At 40.0% G+C, this 18,708-nt stretch overlaps 1 protein-coding gene and 1 long non-coding RNA gene across 2 annotated transcripts in view; both read right to left on the reverse strand.

Annotated features, from left to right (window-relative positions):
* Positions 1–1,714: 1,714 nt before the first annotated feature.
* Positions 1,715–2,976, reverse strand: LOC140800847 (uncharacterized). The gene is made up of 2 exons (XR_012111320.1): positions 2,093–2,976; positions 1,715–1,950 (listed from the first exon to the last, which is right to left on the reverse strand). It is a non-coding gene; the product is annotated as an uncharacterized lncRNA (long non-coding RNA).
* A 298-nt stretch (positions 2,977–3,274) lies between these two features.
* LOC140783863 (uncharacterized) overlaps positions 3,275–18,708 on the reverse strand; it is a 30,833-nt gene continuing 15,399 nt past the window's right edge. Inside the window, exons 3-4 of the mRNA XM_073130955.1 lie at positions 4,320–4,771; positions 3,275–3,783 (exon numbers count right to left, since the gene is read on the reverse strand). Coding sequence (XP_072987056.1) covers positions 3,526–3,783; positions 4,320–4,771 — 710 coding nt within the window. The 3' untranslated portion in view covers positions 3,275–3,525. The remainder of the gene's footprint in view (positions 3,784–4,319; positions 4,772–18,708) is intronic.

Genomic DNA, 18,708 nt, shown 5'->3' on the forward strand with positions numbered 1-18,708 from the left:
AATAGAGACGATTAGATATGATTATACTGTTATGACTTTGCATCGGAGTGATTTCTAGTATGAGTGTGCATGTGATAGACTAGCAGGATTATGCATGTGTTAGATACATGGTTGGAGTCTATAGTGCATCATTTTTCTCTTGATTCATGTTCCACCTAAATTCCTGTTATACATTGACTTGTTATCGTACTGGATATATGCATGTGATCTATCATCAGCTAGAAGGGTGCCCCGTCTGGATGGATGTTGATACCCTTAGTGGATGGCAGGGTATGATTATATTTGAGATACTCTTTGCGGATGGTAGAGTATGCTCTAAGCCTCTGGGCATGATGTTGAGACCGGGTATCAGGTGTTGACTATGCATTGTGGTCTAGTATGATGATATTATACCGAGATGTCGGTGATAATTGTGATGTTGAGAAATGCATATGATTTCATTATCATTTGGTTACCTGATTATCGAGTGATCAATATGCATCATATATGGTTGCATTTGATATCATAGCATGGTCATGGTCGGCATGGTCATGGTCGGCATGCATCATGTGTCATATTTGAGAGAGTTATGATGATGATATGACATGGAGATTTATTTATACATTGTCGAGAATTATATATTTTACCAATTATGACATGACATGTTATCTTTTTTTCATTTATGTATTATTGAGGAACATTCATATACTCATTCATGACATGATGCTCTTTCTGATTCATATTATCCAGTACATGATTTACTCATTGTTTGGCATCACTAATTCGGGGTAAGGTCTATTCACTGCGTCTTTTGCTCATGACTCTCTTTATTTCTTTTCTAACCCACTCAGATATGTAGTACGTGATAGCGACTTGAGATATCTTGAGAAGATATTTTAGAGCGATGATGAGGTGAGCTATAGATGCAAGACGGTATAGATGATAGTTTATATAGGAATTGAGTTGTACTAGTATTTGATATTTGTACTCTTTTGTATTAGACGATGAATTGTATAATACAGGTCGAATCATAGTGTACTCTTATATTAGTCATTTTAGTTGTATCTTGATGGTTTATTGTGGCATGTGTGGGTCCTACCAGATTATGTAGTGGTTTAATGTATATTATTGTGGACTGGGATATTCATATGTTAAGAGGTTTATTTGGTTAATAGTATGATTTATCTAGTGATGGATTACGTGATCATGGATAGGTTAGCAGGTTTTATCTGATGATGTCATGATTATATATGCACAGGAGAGTATCTGTGTGTGACGAGCCCCGCCCGACTTCTCACGTGCACCGCGCGTGCCGTGTGGGCGGGTGGGTGTGCACGTGCCGGGCCTTATTAGTGAGGTCTTTGTCAAGCTGATCACACACCCTAACCCTTCTAGGGCAGTTGTTAGTCTAGGTGAATGGGGGCCCAGAATAACCAAGTTCCATAAGACAAATTACTACCAATAAAATTTCAAAAAGCTTTGACTTTGGGGTTTAAGGAAAAGGGTTTACCTCCTCTCCCTGCGTCCTTAATAACATTAAAATACCAACAATTTATATCTAGATTACATAAACTATTTAGACGTAAATAATTTATGTTTTTTTATGTCTAAATAATTTAAATAATATAAATTATGCAACAAGTTACTTCTAATAATGTAATTAAATTTCCAAAAAAAAAAGGGTTCAAGGAAAAAGACATGGTGCACTAGTGGAGTTTAAATAACATAAATTATACCACAACTTACATCTAATAATGTAATTAGAATTAGCATATATTCCAGCAAGGTTCCAATGGGCACAATCTTTAAAGGAGACTATTCCCTAGAGGGATTGATAGTTGTAGAATGGTGAAACCCTCATCTCATCCTTCTTCCAGATCATTAGGATCCCCCGAGAGATAGCCTCTACGCTCCAACGACGGCCCAGCCTTCTAGCAATAGCAATAACCTTAGTAGGTACTCTTTTAGCCTCTGATAATACAAACATAATATTGTTAAAGCAGGAACTGAACTTGAACTCTTTGCAATGAATAAAAAGCATCCTTTTTGGATGCTTCAATACAATTTAAAATAGCAAACAGTTGCACTTTGCTCTATCCACCTCGCCGATTACCTTTAGGCTCCCTCAGCCACGACCAACCCTTAAGTTTTAGAGGCACCATTAGTAGAACCCACTGGTTCTTTACCTTTGCCTCTTGCCTGGTCAGTGTGCATTTCATCTCATTCCGCAGCCTATGACACCTTCCTCTTTGGCGGATTAGGACAGTTTGACACCATGTGCCCAACCCTACGACATGCAAAGCAGAAATTTGGCAAGTCCTCATAAGAAAATCTGACTTGGACCTTTCTCATGCCTATACCCCCCTCAGGTGGCCTGCCTCAAGGCTTGGCAAAGTCAATGTCAATACACATGAGCAAATCTCCCTCTGGCAAGCGACACCGTAGTGTGGTGTCATCTACTCAAATTGGCATGCCAAGTTTGATAACAATACTTATAAAGATTTCGAGTTTCCAGATTAAGAATCTGTCCCCTTATGGACCATGGGCCCTTCGTAAGGACCCTTTATCATATCCTCCTCAGAGGTCAGTCTAAACGAATAAAATCCCAATTCTATATCCATCGCCAAAAAAGGGGCAGAAATTGGCTAAATCCTAGCAAGAATATCACTTAGAGAATCTATGGGAATGGATCTACCTAAGAATTTACTTATGATATCAGACCTCCATTCCTCCCGGCTGCTTGCGAGCATGTTAGGATCAACTTTAACATCGTCCGAAGGGCCATCTGCAATCATATCCACTATGCTTAGGGATCATCCACGGCTTCTGTGGCTTCATCGGTTTCACTAGATCTCTTCACCACCTGCACAGCATGATTCTATCTTGGCAGCATTTTGAATGGCACCCTCGTATTGGTGGAATCGCCAGGCGTTTCTCCATACTAAAGTTTCAATATTCCCCCAATGATTTTCTTCAGGAAAACATGGGTGGGTTTTTGGTGGAACTTGCCCTGTTTCACTAAACACAATTTTCTCTTTATTCCATTTTCCATATGTCAATAAAAAGCTAAAATTATCTGATGAGTATTTTGGTAAAAATGAAAATAAACTTGGAACTATTGTCCATACTGTCCAAGAGTTTCACAGGCCAGCAAATATGAAAGAGAGAGAGATCCTATCAATGGATCACTAAAAAAAAACTAAGCATATTTGCTATTTTAATTTAAGATTTTTTATATAATTACCATTTAATTTATCACGAGTATGAAATAAACAATCCATGGAAAATAACACAGTACTATTCAATCTCTTTGAAGTTTATTGCCACGAAACTCACAGTTTTGAAAATTACAAAGCACCACCTTTATTAGGCATAACCAATTATTACAACAGTTCATTTCAAGAGAATAGGGCCAGGCTTCTGTCAGTTTTTTTACCTATCACTTCATCTGTTACAACATGGTCTTTGAAAGTTCAAGACAATCACAGATACCAGATAATTTGTAATCATCTAACATACCACACACAATACCAAGCCTCTTTTCATTCAGGGATCCAGCCCCATCTCTTTCCTGGTCTTGCCCACAAACAAGTCTTTTGATTTAATTATGCCAGGTAAGCACCCAATCATTGTCACAAATGGGAACTGTGCCACAGCTTCTTTCCTTCCCAAGGACACAATTGCCAGTTCATAAGAAGGACTATAAGTGGCCAGCTTGCTTTCACTGGCTCCTTGCATCAGCAGCTTCAAATTCTTTGCAACCACTAATGCATGTTTCTGAGCAAGGTATCCCTGTTTAATTTCCTGTCCACATGAAACAAAGCACTTATCAGCAGCATATCAGTAACTAGATCTCAACACTACCGCCTCCGTTGGATGTTGTATTGAAGAAACTCAGAAAATATATACTTTTCACTTTCATGTCGTAGAATCAGTTTTATCATGCACGTAAGACCTTATTCAGCATTATGCTAACATGACATTACATATTCAGTTAAAACAATGGATTTAGTTAGATATGATGCAACATGGGATCTTGATCAAATATTCCTAACTACCAGCTCAGAAAATTCTGAATTAGAGACTAAGGACTTTTGTGCTGGTATTAACATAGTACACTTGGCATCTGAAAAGTGTATGGATGGGCCTGTACGCCCATTTTCTGAATTGACCTGTATGGTCCGAAATAATGATGTTGAACCGGCACATGTTGTTCCAGAGCCAGTATGGGTGAATATTTTCAATACAGAAAAATAGCTCCCTATGATTTCATGGCTTGCATAAAATCCCCAAAAGCAAGAGAATATTTACAACAAAGTGAAATGAAAGGGCTGACTTACAGGAATATTAGTGATGTCTCCAATTGCAAAAATTTTCTTCTGGCCTTTGACTCTTAACTTATCATCCACCATTAGCCGTCCCTTCTTGTCCAAAGATTCCTTAACAATGGACTGCTGTAGCCATGAAGAACCTAGTGGCTTTCCCACACAAACAAAATGACAATCAGCTGATATTTTTTCTCCAGCTGTTGTGTAGTAGACCTTTTCTGTGTCTGACAAAGAGCTCAAGTCTATGGACTGCTCCAGAAGCACTTCAACTTTCTTTGATGACAACCAATCCATTGTCTTTTTGGAAGCTTTATTCCCTATGAATTCCAGCAATCTCGAGCCTTTGTGGACCACCGTAACCTTCTTGTCTGGATAGTCGACAGCGATCTCTCCAGCAAGTTCAATGCCAGTTGGACCACCTCCAATGATCAGGACAGAACTTGATGACTCAATCATATGGTTATCTGAATTTCAGGAAAGTAAATTTACATGTTATAGATTCAAGTCTTTGCATTATGTATTTAGAATTTCTAATATCAATAAAGAAAACTAGAGTCTGCTGAGAAACAGAATGATATTGAGCTTCATAAAGTTTTCCATATTTTTTTGAGGACAAAATTATCACCATATAAAAATGTTATTCTATGAGACAAGGCATGTACAAGTGACTAATCTTACTCTTGTTGCACAGACACTATCTCCATGACTCAAATCCATGCAATGCGAACACGTGAGCAAGCCTTAACAATCATGGCAAGTAAGGAGCCCTACAAATCATTGACTTCCTCTACAAAGTTTTTGTAATCTTTCTAGCCATTTAATCATCTCAAAGAATAAGCCTATTCAATCTCTTGCTCAAAGCAATCAAAAGAAGAGGGGAATTTGTATGCTTTGGACCATCTGAGTCAGATCCATCTCTGACATTTAACAGATATAACAGTAGAAGAGGATTTTGAAGCCAGAGATTCAGGACAATACACTTCTGAGACCACTGGATTGAGTGTTAGAGGTTTCATGGGAACTTTGAAAAAGCCATGTTCTTTAAACATTTCTTTCCATGAAAAAGTAAAAGAAAGGGTTGCTCTGCAATTTGTAGCATATTAATAGTCGTTGCTGACAATTTTCCACCCAGAATAGTAGTTTCTTACAGATTGGATGCACATAAAATTACATAGAAGAAAAGCTTTATGAATGTTGCGGAGAAATTAATCTCTAAGAGCAGAAGTATTCTTCCAACTATGAAGAATATGACATGATGACATGATCTAAATGGCTAAAAGCAGAGGAAGATCACAATTGACATTTAAGTGTCCTAGTTCTGAGTATAAGGCCTCATAGGCCTCTAAATAGCAATGAAATGGAGAAGATCGCAACGAAACTTAGGGTGTGTTTAGTAATTAAAAAGTGGAGTTTAATAAATTGGTCAACTTCAATGAAGTGACTGCCTTTCAAGGAAAGAAGTCAAAATGAAAAAGTTTAGCTACTTTTGATAGGTACTACGAAACTCACTTATTTGATTTATTTTCTATAACCAAACATTAAAAGTAGAGAAGTTTCTAGAAGTGATTACTTTTCTCATTCACTTTTTAGCAACTAAAAATCCCCTTAAGGTGATCTAGTTCCCTTCAAGTTGAGATTTAAAGAGATTGTAACACCCAAAAAAAAACCGACACACGCGTCGCAGACCCCCTGCCATCCCCCCATCCGGCCCGTCCTCCTCCCTTTCTTCTTCTTCTTCTTCACCACCCTCACAACCTTCCCCTATTTTCTTCCTCCCACTGCACCATCTCTCCCTCCCTCACCTTCTCTCGGACTGCCAACGCCAGAGCCGACGAAGCCAATTGCACGACTCCCCAGTAAGCCTCTACTTTGCCGTTAATTTCGGTATTTTACCTTTCCCCCTCACCATCGTCCTCGGCGGCCGACGACCCCGCGTCTAGCCGCCGGTCAGAGAGCTCCGGTGGAAGGGGCTCTCTAGTCGGGCTTCGGGCCTTAGTGTTGGGAGGAGGGACTCCATGGCCGACGGCCATGGAGTGTGCCTCGCTGCCCCGTTAGCCGCCCCGGCCCTGGGGCGACCTACTCCCGCTTCCCCGTAGGCGTGAGGATGGGCGATGACTCCTCCGCGACGTGGGTTATGCCCGCCGCCGTCGAGCCAAGCCAGGCCCTCCTCCTCCTTCCCTCCCCTTCCCTCCGACTAGCCTTCCCCTCCGACGAGGTCACGAGCCGCCGACCTCGGGGGCAGGCTGCCGGCGGCATGGGCCACCGGTAGCGCTAGGCCCCCGCTTCTCGTCCCCTCTGTCTCCCTCCCTCCCTGGGGATAGGGGGAGATAAGTGTTGGTGGGCTGTGGGCCGTAGGCCACCAACCTAAGCCTTTAGCCCACTAACCCAAAGGTTTGGGTGGGCTGCAGACTGTAGCCCACCAATAAAACCTTGGTGGGCTGTGGTTGGACCCCCGGCCCACCTTAGCCAACCTTGTGGGCTGTAGTTGGACTGCAGCCCACCAAGCCCTCCCTTGTCCTATTGAGTTAGGTTTGAGCCCAACCCAATACCCCTAACCTAGCCCATTTGGCGCTATTTGGACTCTATAGCCATGTTTCTCTATTCCACCTGATTAATTAGGCTAACCTCTCTCCTAATGACAATTTAATATCATCTAAATAGTGTGAACTTTAGGATAACATAGAACTCACTCTAGGGGACCCTTGACTCATGTATACGCCTAAACATAAATTCTCTAATAAGGAAATCTATTCTATTAATTCGTGAATCTTACGTATGGCCTTACTTGCGTGAATTAATAGGATTGCCACTGCGTGAGGAGGATTTTGGGATTCCGGAGGAGCAGGCTAGCTGAGGAGATTTAGAGTACTGTGGAGACCCCTCAGGCGAGTAGAGTTTATACAAGTCTAGAATAATGTAGTTACAGCTATTATACCTTTCATGACACTGTAGGAAATGTCAGTATTAATACATGCATCTAGTGTACCATGATATATCTTGACATGTCTAGTTATTGATAGTTTACACATCATGATATTATGAGAATATTAAAGTTAGCATATGCATTAGTGTAACAATGCTCTACATGTATCCTGTATGATAAACTCTTGCATAAATATATATTGTGAATATAGAATATAATGATGATGATGACTATGACATGACTTATACACTTACAGACACTACACCACTTCCACCTATCATTAGTAGTCGAGTTCTGACAAGGCAGTGCCCCCTACTCACTCAGCCCGGGGTTAAGGGTAGAGTGTATCATATATGACTATATTAGCGGCCTACACCTGAGGTCAGGAGCCTGTGCGGCATTCAGATAATTATACTGTATAGTCAAAACTAGATTATGATGATAGAAGAACATGATTATGAGGCGGAGATGTCACGACCCGAAATAGGAATCATGACCGGCCATGCATCTCAATATGCTCGAGATGCACGAAGCCTTATTAATACTCTCTACGTGTACGATGACAAAATAAATAAATAAAATGAGAATGTGCTTTATTAGATTTTATAACTAATTGCAAGGAAGATAAAAAAAAACAATGTTAATGTTTTTGAGTCTCTAAATTAAATAAATAAAACTTCTAATCTAAAGCACAAAATCAAAAAGAGCGAAAAGGTAAATAGGTGAATCCTAAGTTGAGGTGGAGTCCGGGTACATCTTGCTCAGTCGCCCCGCTGACTATTACCTGAAATAAATAAACAAAAACAATAGAACCCATGAGCCAACAACTATAGCTCAGTGAGTGGAATCCACTCACTAATCAAATAAATTTTAAATTCATATTAATGCTGAATAAATTAAACTAAAAGCAACATTATCCGTCACAATATGCAATAGGCATGCTCTCTAAATAATAACAATGATAACATTAGAGAGAGATGTTATAACTTGTAACCTTGCACGTTTTCAACATATTAACATCTTTTGATATTTATACTGTCATATGACTCAATGGGTCTAAACCCTGTGGATCCACATCAACTAGAAGTCGCCTCGAGATGATGCTCGGGACTTTTCTTCATAGCTGATCCGGTTAGGGTCATCAGAGGGTATCATCCTGTGATTAACACACTCTGTCTTTTTCTCTAGCCGTTGAGAGAAGTTAGAGTCACCTAGGAATTTTTCTCATTCGTCCTAGGACTGTTCCCTAACCCCGCCAGAGTCACTTAAGAAAGTCACCGCAGTGATCTAATTTAGGACTTTTCCCTAGACTTCCAGATAGACTTGAGTACGCAGCGAAGTGCCTCCCCTCTCCCTCTCCGGTATGCAGCGAAGCGCAGATAAGGGTGGATTTCATCTAATCCGAATCGGATTAGGTTTGATCCTCTCATAATCTATAAATTAACCCTAATCCTCTCTCTCTCCTCAACACCCCCCTCCCAGCCTTCTTCTCCTCCACCGTTTTCTTTCTTTTCTCGCCGACGGAGTCACGCCTTAGAATCGGCCTGCCGGAGCGTCGTCGGAGCCATCGGAGACCACCTCGTGACTCCTTCGTAAGCCTTCTCTCACCCCTCAAATTTAATTAAAGTTTAGTAGAGTAAAATGAAAATACCTAATTTGGGATTTCGGCTTCACCGGCGACTCACGCCGGTCGGCGGCTTCGGGTCGCTGTTGCTCATATGCCAAAGTCTTGCGTCGTCGACCTCGTGTCGTAGGCGCACTCCCCTGAAGTCTTCATAGCTTGAGGTGTGGAGGAGATGACTCCAGGGCCGCCGGCCATGGAGTCGAGCCGTCGACCGCCATCTACGGTTCCTCCTCCACCTCTCATGGTATGCTGGGTCGCGAGAGTGTAGAAGAGGTTAGGGTGCGGCTGGCGGTTCATCGTCGGCGGTGACTGCCGGCACCTTTTCTCTTTTTCTCTCTTTTTCCTTTCTCTTTTTCTCCCTCGCTCTCTCTCTCTCTCTTCGGTTTGGAGAAGACAGACTCGGGCAACCCGAGTTTGGCTTTCTCCCATTAAGTGTTTGGATTCGGGTCGGGTTGGATCCGAATCCAAGGGACCCGACCCGAACCATTAATTTGGTGGGCCGGGTTAGCCGAGTCCAATTCAATTAATTCGGCTAGGCCTCGGCCCAATCCGATTTAGTTGATTTCTTTTTGGATTGGGCCGGGCCAGCAGCAGCCCAACCCAATCCAATGGGTAATTTTAAACCCATTTTAGTTCTTTTTGGTTTTTAAATTTAAAAAAAAAAATTGTTATTATTCAAATTAAAAAGTTGATTATTATTTATTATTTAAGGTGGCGATTTTTAGTACGTGAGCTAGAGATTTGAGATTTTGGTTGTCTTGCCTAGACTCAGGTGAGTGGGTTCACTCACATGTTTATTTTATTGTATTTCATATTTTTGTCGGACAATGTAAATTTTCTGTGTGCAAATTATTTATTTCACCCTTATGTGTAAAAATTAAATTGTTGCAAATTCTGTGTGCAAATCTATTTATTTCATCCGTACGTGCGAATATTTATTTGTTTTATTTTCTGTGCATTTAATTCTATGCCTCTGTTCTATAGGAGACTCACAAGGCGGCCTAAAATTTGCCATGGAGTAGCGATTGAAAGACTAAATCCACTTACAGTGCTGGTCTGTCACGGCAGAAGTCGCGGGTTCGAACCCCGTTTTCCCCGCCCGATCCTCCAACTTCCGCCTCTCACTTTGCGAAAGAGGGAATTGATCTAACCGGAAACCACTCCTTTCCTTCTTCGCTTTCGTCTGCCTGGAGCACCCTTCTCTTACTGGCAGAAGTTCATGCTACTCCAGGGGGGGGCAGAAGTTACACAGCGATATTGGCCTTCAGTGATCAAGAGAATCCGCGTTGAGCACTGGGCACTAAGCTTCAATCATCTCCTCTGGCCCAACTGTTCCAGCTGAGGAAGAGGTGGTTCATGCACCCGGTCATCCCATAGAGCGAATGAGTCTGCCCCCCCCGGTGTTGATAGAAATATGTGAGCTCAGCAAGAAAGAGAAAAGATGGTCCATCCAACATTTGGAATGCTTCTGTGAAGAATCAGTCTACCATCCCACCCGGCCTCCCCCGAGGGGGGGTGAAGGTTCCTCTCGGAGACTGCCAGTCTACAAGGTCCTGCCACCACGCCGCAGAAACGTCATCCAATGAATGGTAAAGCCCCTACAGATGACAGTGAATAAGGTGATGTTCAAGAACCCTTTGTAGAGCTTCCGGATGTCCTTCTCGTGTCTTGGATTTGACAAGTATTTTATTATATTCAGTGCATCACCATACTCCGTGCAAATATTGAAATTTGTGAAAAGAAAAAAATGAGACTAGTATTGATACGACTTAGAGAACAATCCCGGTATAAATCGTTTGCGATTTTCCGTGGTGACTCAAGTTTATTTGGAAGTCCAGGGAAAAGTCCTAAATTAGATTACTGCGGTAACTTTCTTAGGGGACTCTGGCGAGGTTAGGGAACAGTCCTAGGACGAATGAGAAAAATTCCTAGGTGACTCTAATTTCTCTCAACGGTTAGAGGAAAAGACAGAGTATGTTAATCACAGGATGATACCCTCTGATGACCCTAACCGAATCAGCTATGAAGAAAAATCCCGAGCATCATCTCGAGGTGACTTCTAGTTGATGTGGATCCACAGGGTTTAAACCTATTGAGACATATGACAGTATAAATATCAAAAGATGTTAATATGTTGAAAACGTGCAAGGTTACAAGTTATAACATCTCTCTCCATTGTTATCATTGTTATTATTTAGAGAGCATGCTTATTGCATATTATGACAGATATTATTGCTTTTAGTTTAATTTATTCAGCATTAATATGAATTTAAAATTTATTTGGTTAGTGAGTGGATTCCACTCACTGAGCTATAGTTGTTGGCTCATGGGTTCTATTGTTTTTGTTTATTTATTTCAGGTAATAGTCAGCGGGGCGACTGAGCAAGATGTACCCGGACTCCACCTCCACTTAGAATTCATCTATTTACCTTTCCGCTCTTTTGATTTTATGCTTTAGATTAGACATTTTATTTATTTAGTTTAGAGACTCAAAAACATTAACATTGTTTTATATTTTTATTGCAATTATAAAATTTAATAAAGCACGTTCTCATTTTATTTATTTAATTTGCCATTGTACACGTAGAGAGTATTAATAAGGCTTCGTGCATCTCAAGCATATTGAGATGCATGGCCGGTCATGATTCCTATTTCGGATCGTGACAGTTTTCGATCCCGAACCAGGAATAGCAGTAGGTGCAAGAGCTGGCGCTTGAGCAGGAGCCAGCTCTGGCTCCCTACTCCGGTCAGGAGATAAACTCTGGGCTGCAGCTCTTTGTCGACGACGACGCGTATACATATTGTCCCTTCAAGATTTATAAATGAGATAAGAAAAATTTTACTGAATATAATAAAAATTTCATAATGAACCTGAGCTGATGCCACCGGACCTCCACACAACTCTAAGGGTGATTTAGGATAACACAATTTTTTAGACTCTGATACCAACATTGTCACGACCCGAAATAGGAATAATGACCAGCCATGCATCTCAATATGCTCGAGATGCACGAAGCCTTATTAATACTCTCCGTGTACGATGACAAAATAAATAAATAAAATGAGAATGTGCTTTATTAAATTTTATAACTAATTGCAATGAAGATAAAAAAAACAATGTTAATGTTTTTGAGTCTCTAAATTAAATAAATAAAACTTCTAATCTTAAGCACAAAATCTAAAAGAGAGGAAAGTTAATAGGTGAATTCTAAGTGGAGGTGGAGTCCGAGTACATCTCAATATGAGGCGGAGATGTCACGACCCGAAATAGGAATCATGACCGGCCATGCATCTCAATATGCTCGAGATGCACGAAGCCTTATTAATACTCTCTACGTGTACGATGACAAAATAAATAAATAAAATGAGAATGTGCTTTATTAGATTTTATAACTAATTGCAAGGAAGATAAAAAAAAACAATGTTAATGTTTTTGAGTCTCTAAATTAAATAAATAAAACTTCTAATCTAAAGCACAAAATCAAAAAGAGCAAAAAGGTAAATAGGTGAATCCTAAGTGGAGGTGGAGTCCGGGTACATCTCGCTTAGTCGCCCCGCTGACTATTACCTGAAATACATAACAATACAAAAACAATAGAACCCGTGAGCCAACAATTATAGCTCAGTGAGTGGAATCCACTCACAAACCAAATAAATTTTAATTCATATTAATGCTGAATAAATTAAACTAAAAGCAATAATATCCATCACAATATGCAATAGGCATGCTCTCTAAATAATAGCGATGATAACAATAGAGAGATGCCACAACTTATAACTTTGCACATTTTCAACATATTAACATCTTTTGATATTTATACTATCATATGTCTCAATGGGTCTAAACCCTGTAAATCCACATCAACTAGAAGTCACTTCGAGATGACGCTCGGGACTTTTCTTCATAGCTGATCCGATTACGGTCATCAGAGGGTATCACCCTGTGATTAACACACTCTGTCTTTTTCTCTAACCGTTGAGAGAAGTTAGAGTCACCTAGGAAATTTTTTCATTCATCCTAGGACTGTTCCCTAACCCCGCTAGAGTCACCTAAGAAAGTCACCGCAATGATCTAATTTAGGACTTTCTCCTAGACTTCCAGATAGACTTGAGTCACCACGGAAAATCGCAAACGATTTATACCGAGACTGTTCTCTAAGTCGTATCAATACTAGTCTCATTTTTTTCTTTTCACAAATTTCAATATTTGCACGAAGTATGGTGATGCACTGAATATAATAATTAAATGCACACAGGAAAATAAAACAATTAAATTTTCGCACGTATGGATGAAATAAATAGATTTGCACACAGAAATTGCAACAATTTAATTTTTACATATAAGGATGAAATAAATAATTTGCACACAGAAAATTTACATGGTCCGACAAAAATACGAAATACAATAAAATAAACATGTGAGTGAACCCACTCACCTGAGTCTAGGCAAGACAACCGAAATCTCAAATCTCTAGCTCACGTACTAAAAATCACCACCTTAAATAATAAATAAGTGTTGGCCTTAGACAATTTCTATAGGAATGATATATAGACTTGAACTGGTAAAATGTTTTGGATTTCATGACACATTGACAACTCTTTCTATTTCAAGCATCGTCATCAGTTCTGTGTTATGACTTGCAGGTAGTTTCACTATATGATGACTTCAATTGATAAAATGACTAAGAACATTGACGATGCGATGTAGGATGATAAATTGAAGCACCTATAGATAGAGGACCAGAACGCAACAAGTTAGAAGTGCAGTGGACTTCATAGTTATCTAGAGGACTAGCAATCTGACTTGCAAATATTAGCACACAAATTTAGTTTAACAAGTATCTATACCTTGTGACATATAGACATTGTGATGAGAACATCACTGATAGAACATGATTGCATGTGTACCGACGTAAGAGGCGTCGACAGAATATGATCAATTTTGTATTTTTATTTATTTATGGTATCTTTTGCTTATTTCTAATTTAGGATGTCTTTTGCTTATTTTTATTGTAGATCTATATATAGAATCATTATGTTTTCTTAAGGTTATTAAAGATTATTTGACTTTGCTCCTTTGAGAAAATTGGTGTGAGGTTAAAGGCGAAGATGTGAAACTCCATCTCTTTCTCTCCACCACGTTTTACATCATTTTTAGTATCAAAGCGAAGGATCCCAGTTTATGACCCTCCTCCCGAATTCTATGTCGCCCCATATTTGTTCTTCACATGACCAATCGCTCCACAAACTCTGAAACACCAAAAAATCTGACGCATGACAAGCCCCGATTACCATCGATGAGGAACAAAAGAAGTATGTTGTTTTAGCAGAATCACCACGTAAGATTCCAAAAGTTATTTGCTCTTGCATCATTCAATGATCTCCTACTTAGATCCATCTTTATTTTCGTCATATACTGAAAAAAAAAACGCAGCACGTCTCTTTTGCTGTAAAAAAAATAAATAAATAAAAGGAATTTTGAAATTTTGAAATTCAATTTTTGGCTCTTAATATTTTGTAAGCATCCCAACAAATTCCCTCTTTCCTAACTTTTCTACCAAACTTCCTTTTTCTTAATATTTTGTAAGCATCCCAACAAATTCCCTCTTTCCTAACTTTTCTACCAAACTTCCTTTTTCTTCTCAACATCCCAACAAATCTCCTCTTTCCTAAACTTTTGATTAAACTTCCTTTTTTGCCTCCACATCCCAATTTTCCAAATTTCCCTCCGCCCTAACTGAACCCAAACCCTATCAACCCAACCAAACTCTTACCCACTAGATTCAAACCCAAAACACATTAACCAAATAACTCAAACCCAATTCAAACTCACTTAGACCCATTAGCCATCTCACCAACCCATTAATCAAATCCCTCAACCCATTAGCTATCTTCATCCCTAACCTTCCCTCACCTCACATTGAGCCCTAACCCACCCTTTCCACCGCCACCTCGATACTAGTGCTTCCCCAACGTCGTCGCTCCACCAGACACCGCTGCTTCAATGACATTGCTCCACCTAACAACGACAACGCCACCTTAACGCCTTCCACCGACGATGCCGCTACTAGAGCTTTGGACTTCTTCAAGTTTCTCAACAACGCCTTCCGTCTCCGTCAACGACGACGCCTTCATTTTTCACTGACGACGCTATCATTCTTTACATTGGCACCCACTGCTGACGATGTTGGCGTCCGTGCCTCAATCTCCCTTCATTTTCTCAGCGACGCATCACTACCGACGTTGCCACCAACGAAAACCCCTCCATGCAATCGACTGCCGCTGCCAACACTTGCAACTCCGACGACCCCAACACCACTAAAGCCATCACTAGTGTTCCCCACCGACGCGGCCTGCGACCATCATCGCCGATCCTTCCGGCCTCTCCCCTGCCTTAGACATTGCTGCCGACGCTGCCACCTTTGTTGTTGTGCCACTCGTTGGTGCTAAGGGAAGGAAACTACACAACAAGTAATGGAGGATAGAGAAAGGGGAAAGAAGAAGGGTGAGGAATTAAATTTTATTTTTAAAAGACCCTAAACAAAACTTTGATGGATATGTTCACCATGTAGATAGGGAAAAGAAGATTTTGAAGACAAATGGGAAACCATTTTAAGATGTCTGAGACAAACTCCACAAGATTATATATTGTCATATGTACTCTCAACCTAAAGTCAACGATGATTAGAGGCATAGCTCCATCTTCCACACATTCACAAAACTTGGAGGCAAAAATTGCAAAGTGGTTGTGTGTAGTGGGAGTTGTATAAATGTCATGTCCACTACCATTATTCTAAATTAAACATGAGAGTGATTCCCCATCCTACTCCCTACAAAATTTTGTGAATCAAGTCAACTATGCTAGAGATAAAAGAGCATTATTCGGTCCCAATAGAATTCACAACTTATAAGGATAAGATCTAGTGCGATTTTTTGACCATGGACATGGGTCAAATTATCCTTGGAAGGCCTTGGCTATTTGATAATGATGTTCATATTTATAGTCGTTCAAATATCTGTATGTCTAAATATAAGGGTAAGAATATCAAAATTCTTTTCTCGTAGCCTAGAAATGGCAATGTTGAAAAGAAGCTTAATCTCATCCAGCCTGATAGTAAAGTCAGCTTGATTAGTGCTTGAAATATTGAACGTGAGATGAGTTAAGGAACTCCTATTCTGATTCTTACCGCTCGAAAAATCCTAAATGAGCCTGAATTGATTCCTTTTGAGGTCACTCCCATGACTGAAGAATTCTCGAATATTTTTCCTGAGGATCTCTCGGATAAATTACCACCAATGCGAGACATTCAGTATGCTATCTCGTCCTAGGTGCATCTCTTCCTAACTTGCATCATTACTGATTTAATCCAACTGAACATGCTAAAGTTAAACGACAAGTTGACAAGCTATTGAGAACAGACTTTTTGAGGAAAAACCTAAGTCATTGCGTGGCTCTTACATTGTTAACGCCGAAGAAATATGGAACATGGCGCATGTGCTTCAATAGTCGCACCATTAACCAAATAACGGTAAAATACTATCTCATCCTAGGTGCATCTCTTCCTAACTTGCCTCATTACTGATTTATTCCAACTGAACATGCTAAAGTTAAACAACAAGTTGACAAGCTATTGAGAAAAGACTTTTTGAGGAAAAACCTAAGTCATTGCGCGGTTCTTACATTGTTAACGCCGAAGAAAGGTGGAACTTGGCGCATGTGCTTCAATAGTCGCACCATTAACCAAATAACGATACAATACTGTTTTCCCATTCCTCGCTTGGATGACATGCTGGATATGATGGTAGGAGCCACGATTTTTTCAAAGATAGATTTAAAAGTGGCTATCACCAAATTCGTATATGCTTTGGCAACAATGGAAGAATACGTTTAAAATGAAAGATGGGTTACATGAATGGATGGTCTTGCCTTTTGACTTAACTAATGCTCTAAGTACTTTAATAAGAGTGATGACTCATGTAATACGACCTTTTATGGGACAATTTTTAGTCGTGTACTTTGATGACATCTGTAAGAACTAGAAAAAAAAATTTAGAGGGTTGAGAGATGAGGTGCACATGCTCTACACGTGACTCCTTGGTAAGCTTTCTCCCACCCCTCAAATTTAATTAAAGTTTAATAGGGAAAAACAAAAATACCTAATTTGGGACTTCGGCTTCACCGGCGACTTATGCCGGCCCGCGCTTCGGGTCGCTGTTGCTCGTGTGCCAAAAACTCGCGTCGTCGACCGCGTGTCGCAGGCGCACTCCTCTGAAGTCTTCATGGCTCGAGGTGTGGAGTCGAGCTGTCGACTGTCATCTACGGTTCCTCCTCCACCTCTCATAGTCTGCTGGGTCGCGAGAATGTCGGGGAGGTTAGGGTGTAGCCGGCGATTCATCGTCGGCGGTGACCGCCGGCACTTTTTCTTTCTCTCTCTCTCTCTCTCTCTCTCTCTCTCTCTCTCTCTCTCTCTCTCTCTTTCTCTCTCTCCGGCTTGGAGAAGACAGACTCGGGCAACCCGAGTCTAGCCTTCTCCCATTAAGTCATTGGATTCGGGTCGGGTTGGATCCGAATCCAAAGAACCCGACCCGGTTCCATTATTTTGGCCCAAATTAATAATTTTTGAGTTAAATTGTAGAAAAATTTTAATATTTTTTTATTAAAAATATTATTGTTATTTATTAAAGGTTGTGATTTTTAACACGTGAGCCAGGGATTTAAGATTCAGTTGTCTTGCCTAGACTCAGGTGAGTGGGTTCACTCACATATTTATTTATTTATTATATTTCGTACCTTCGTCAGACCATGTAAATTTTTTGTGTACAAATTACTTATTTCACCCTTACGTGCAAAAATTTAAGTGTTACATTTTCTGTGCAAATGTATTTATTTCATTCGTATCTGCAAAATTTAATTGTTATATTTTCTGTGTGTATTTAATCATTATACTTAGTCCATCACCATACTTTGTGCAAATATTAAATTTAGTGAAAAAAAAATGAGACTAGTATTGGTACGACTTAGAGAATGCCTAAAAAATGAGACTAGTGTTGGAGTCTCTGCTGACCTTCTATCATTCATTAGAGGGTTTAGTATCATTATGGCTCCGGTAATTAAATGCCTCAAGAAGGGTGAATTTGTGTGGTCAACGAGTGCCACCAAAGCTTTCATCGAAATCAAGAGGAAAATGGTGGGAGCTCCCGTCATGTGACTCCCCAGTTTTACTAAAGTCTTTGAGGTCGCATATGATGCTTCTAAAATTGGTATAGGTGAAATTCTGAGCCAAGAAGGTCATCTGATTGCCTAATTTAGTGAGAAGCTAAATGAAATCAGGCAGCAATATACCACTTACGATAAGGAATTCTATAATGTGGTTAAATCTCTTCGCAACCGGAGGCATTATTTACTCCCACAAGAATTTGTAATCTTCTCTGACCATAAGGCTCTTCGTTACATCAACTCCCAAAAGAAGCTTAACGCTAGACATGACAGGTGGGTTGAATTTCTCTAGGATTATCCGTACACCTTGCGAAACAAATCTGAAGTGGAGAACAATGCTGCCGATGCACTGAGTCGTCATATGATCCTTCTTCCAAAAATGAATGCAGAAGTAATAAGTTTTGATAAAATCAAAATTGAATACGTATTGTGTCCGAATTTTCATGAAGTTTACAATCTATCAAACGCAAACTTGAGAGATAGATAGTTTCATCTTGCAGGATGACTATCTATAAAAATCCTCAAAGTTATACATTCCTAGCACCTCGTTAAGGGAATTTTTAATTTGAGAATTGTATACTGGAGGTCTACCAGAACATTTTGGGTATGCGAAAACTATTGAAGCTAAGGAACATCG

Source organism: Typha latifolia, chromosome 1 (assembly GCF_019914945.1).
Source record: "Typha latifolia isolate L0001 chromosome 1, TyphaL0001v2, whole genome shotgun sequence".
NCBI classification, from domain to species: Eukaryota; Viridiplantae; Streptophyta; class Magnoliopsida; order Poales; family Typhaceae; genus Typha; species Typha latifolia.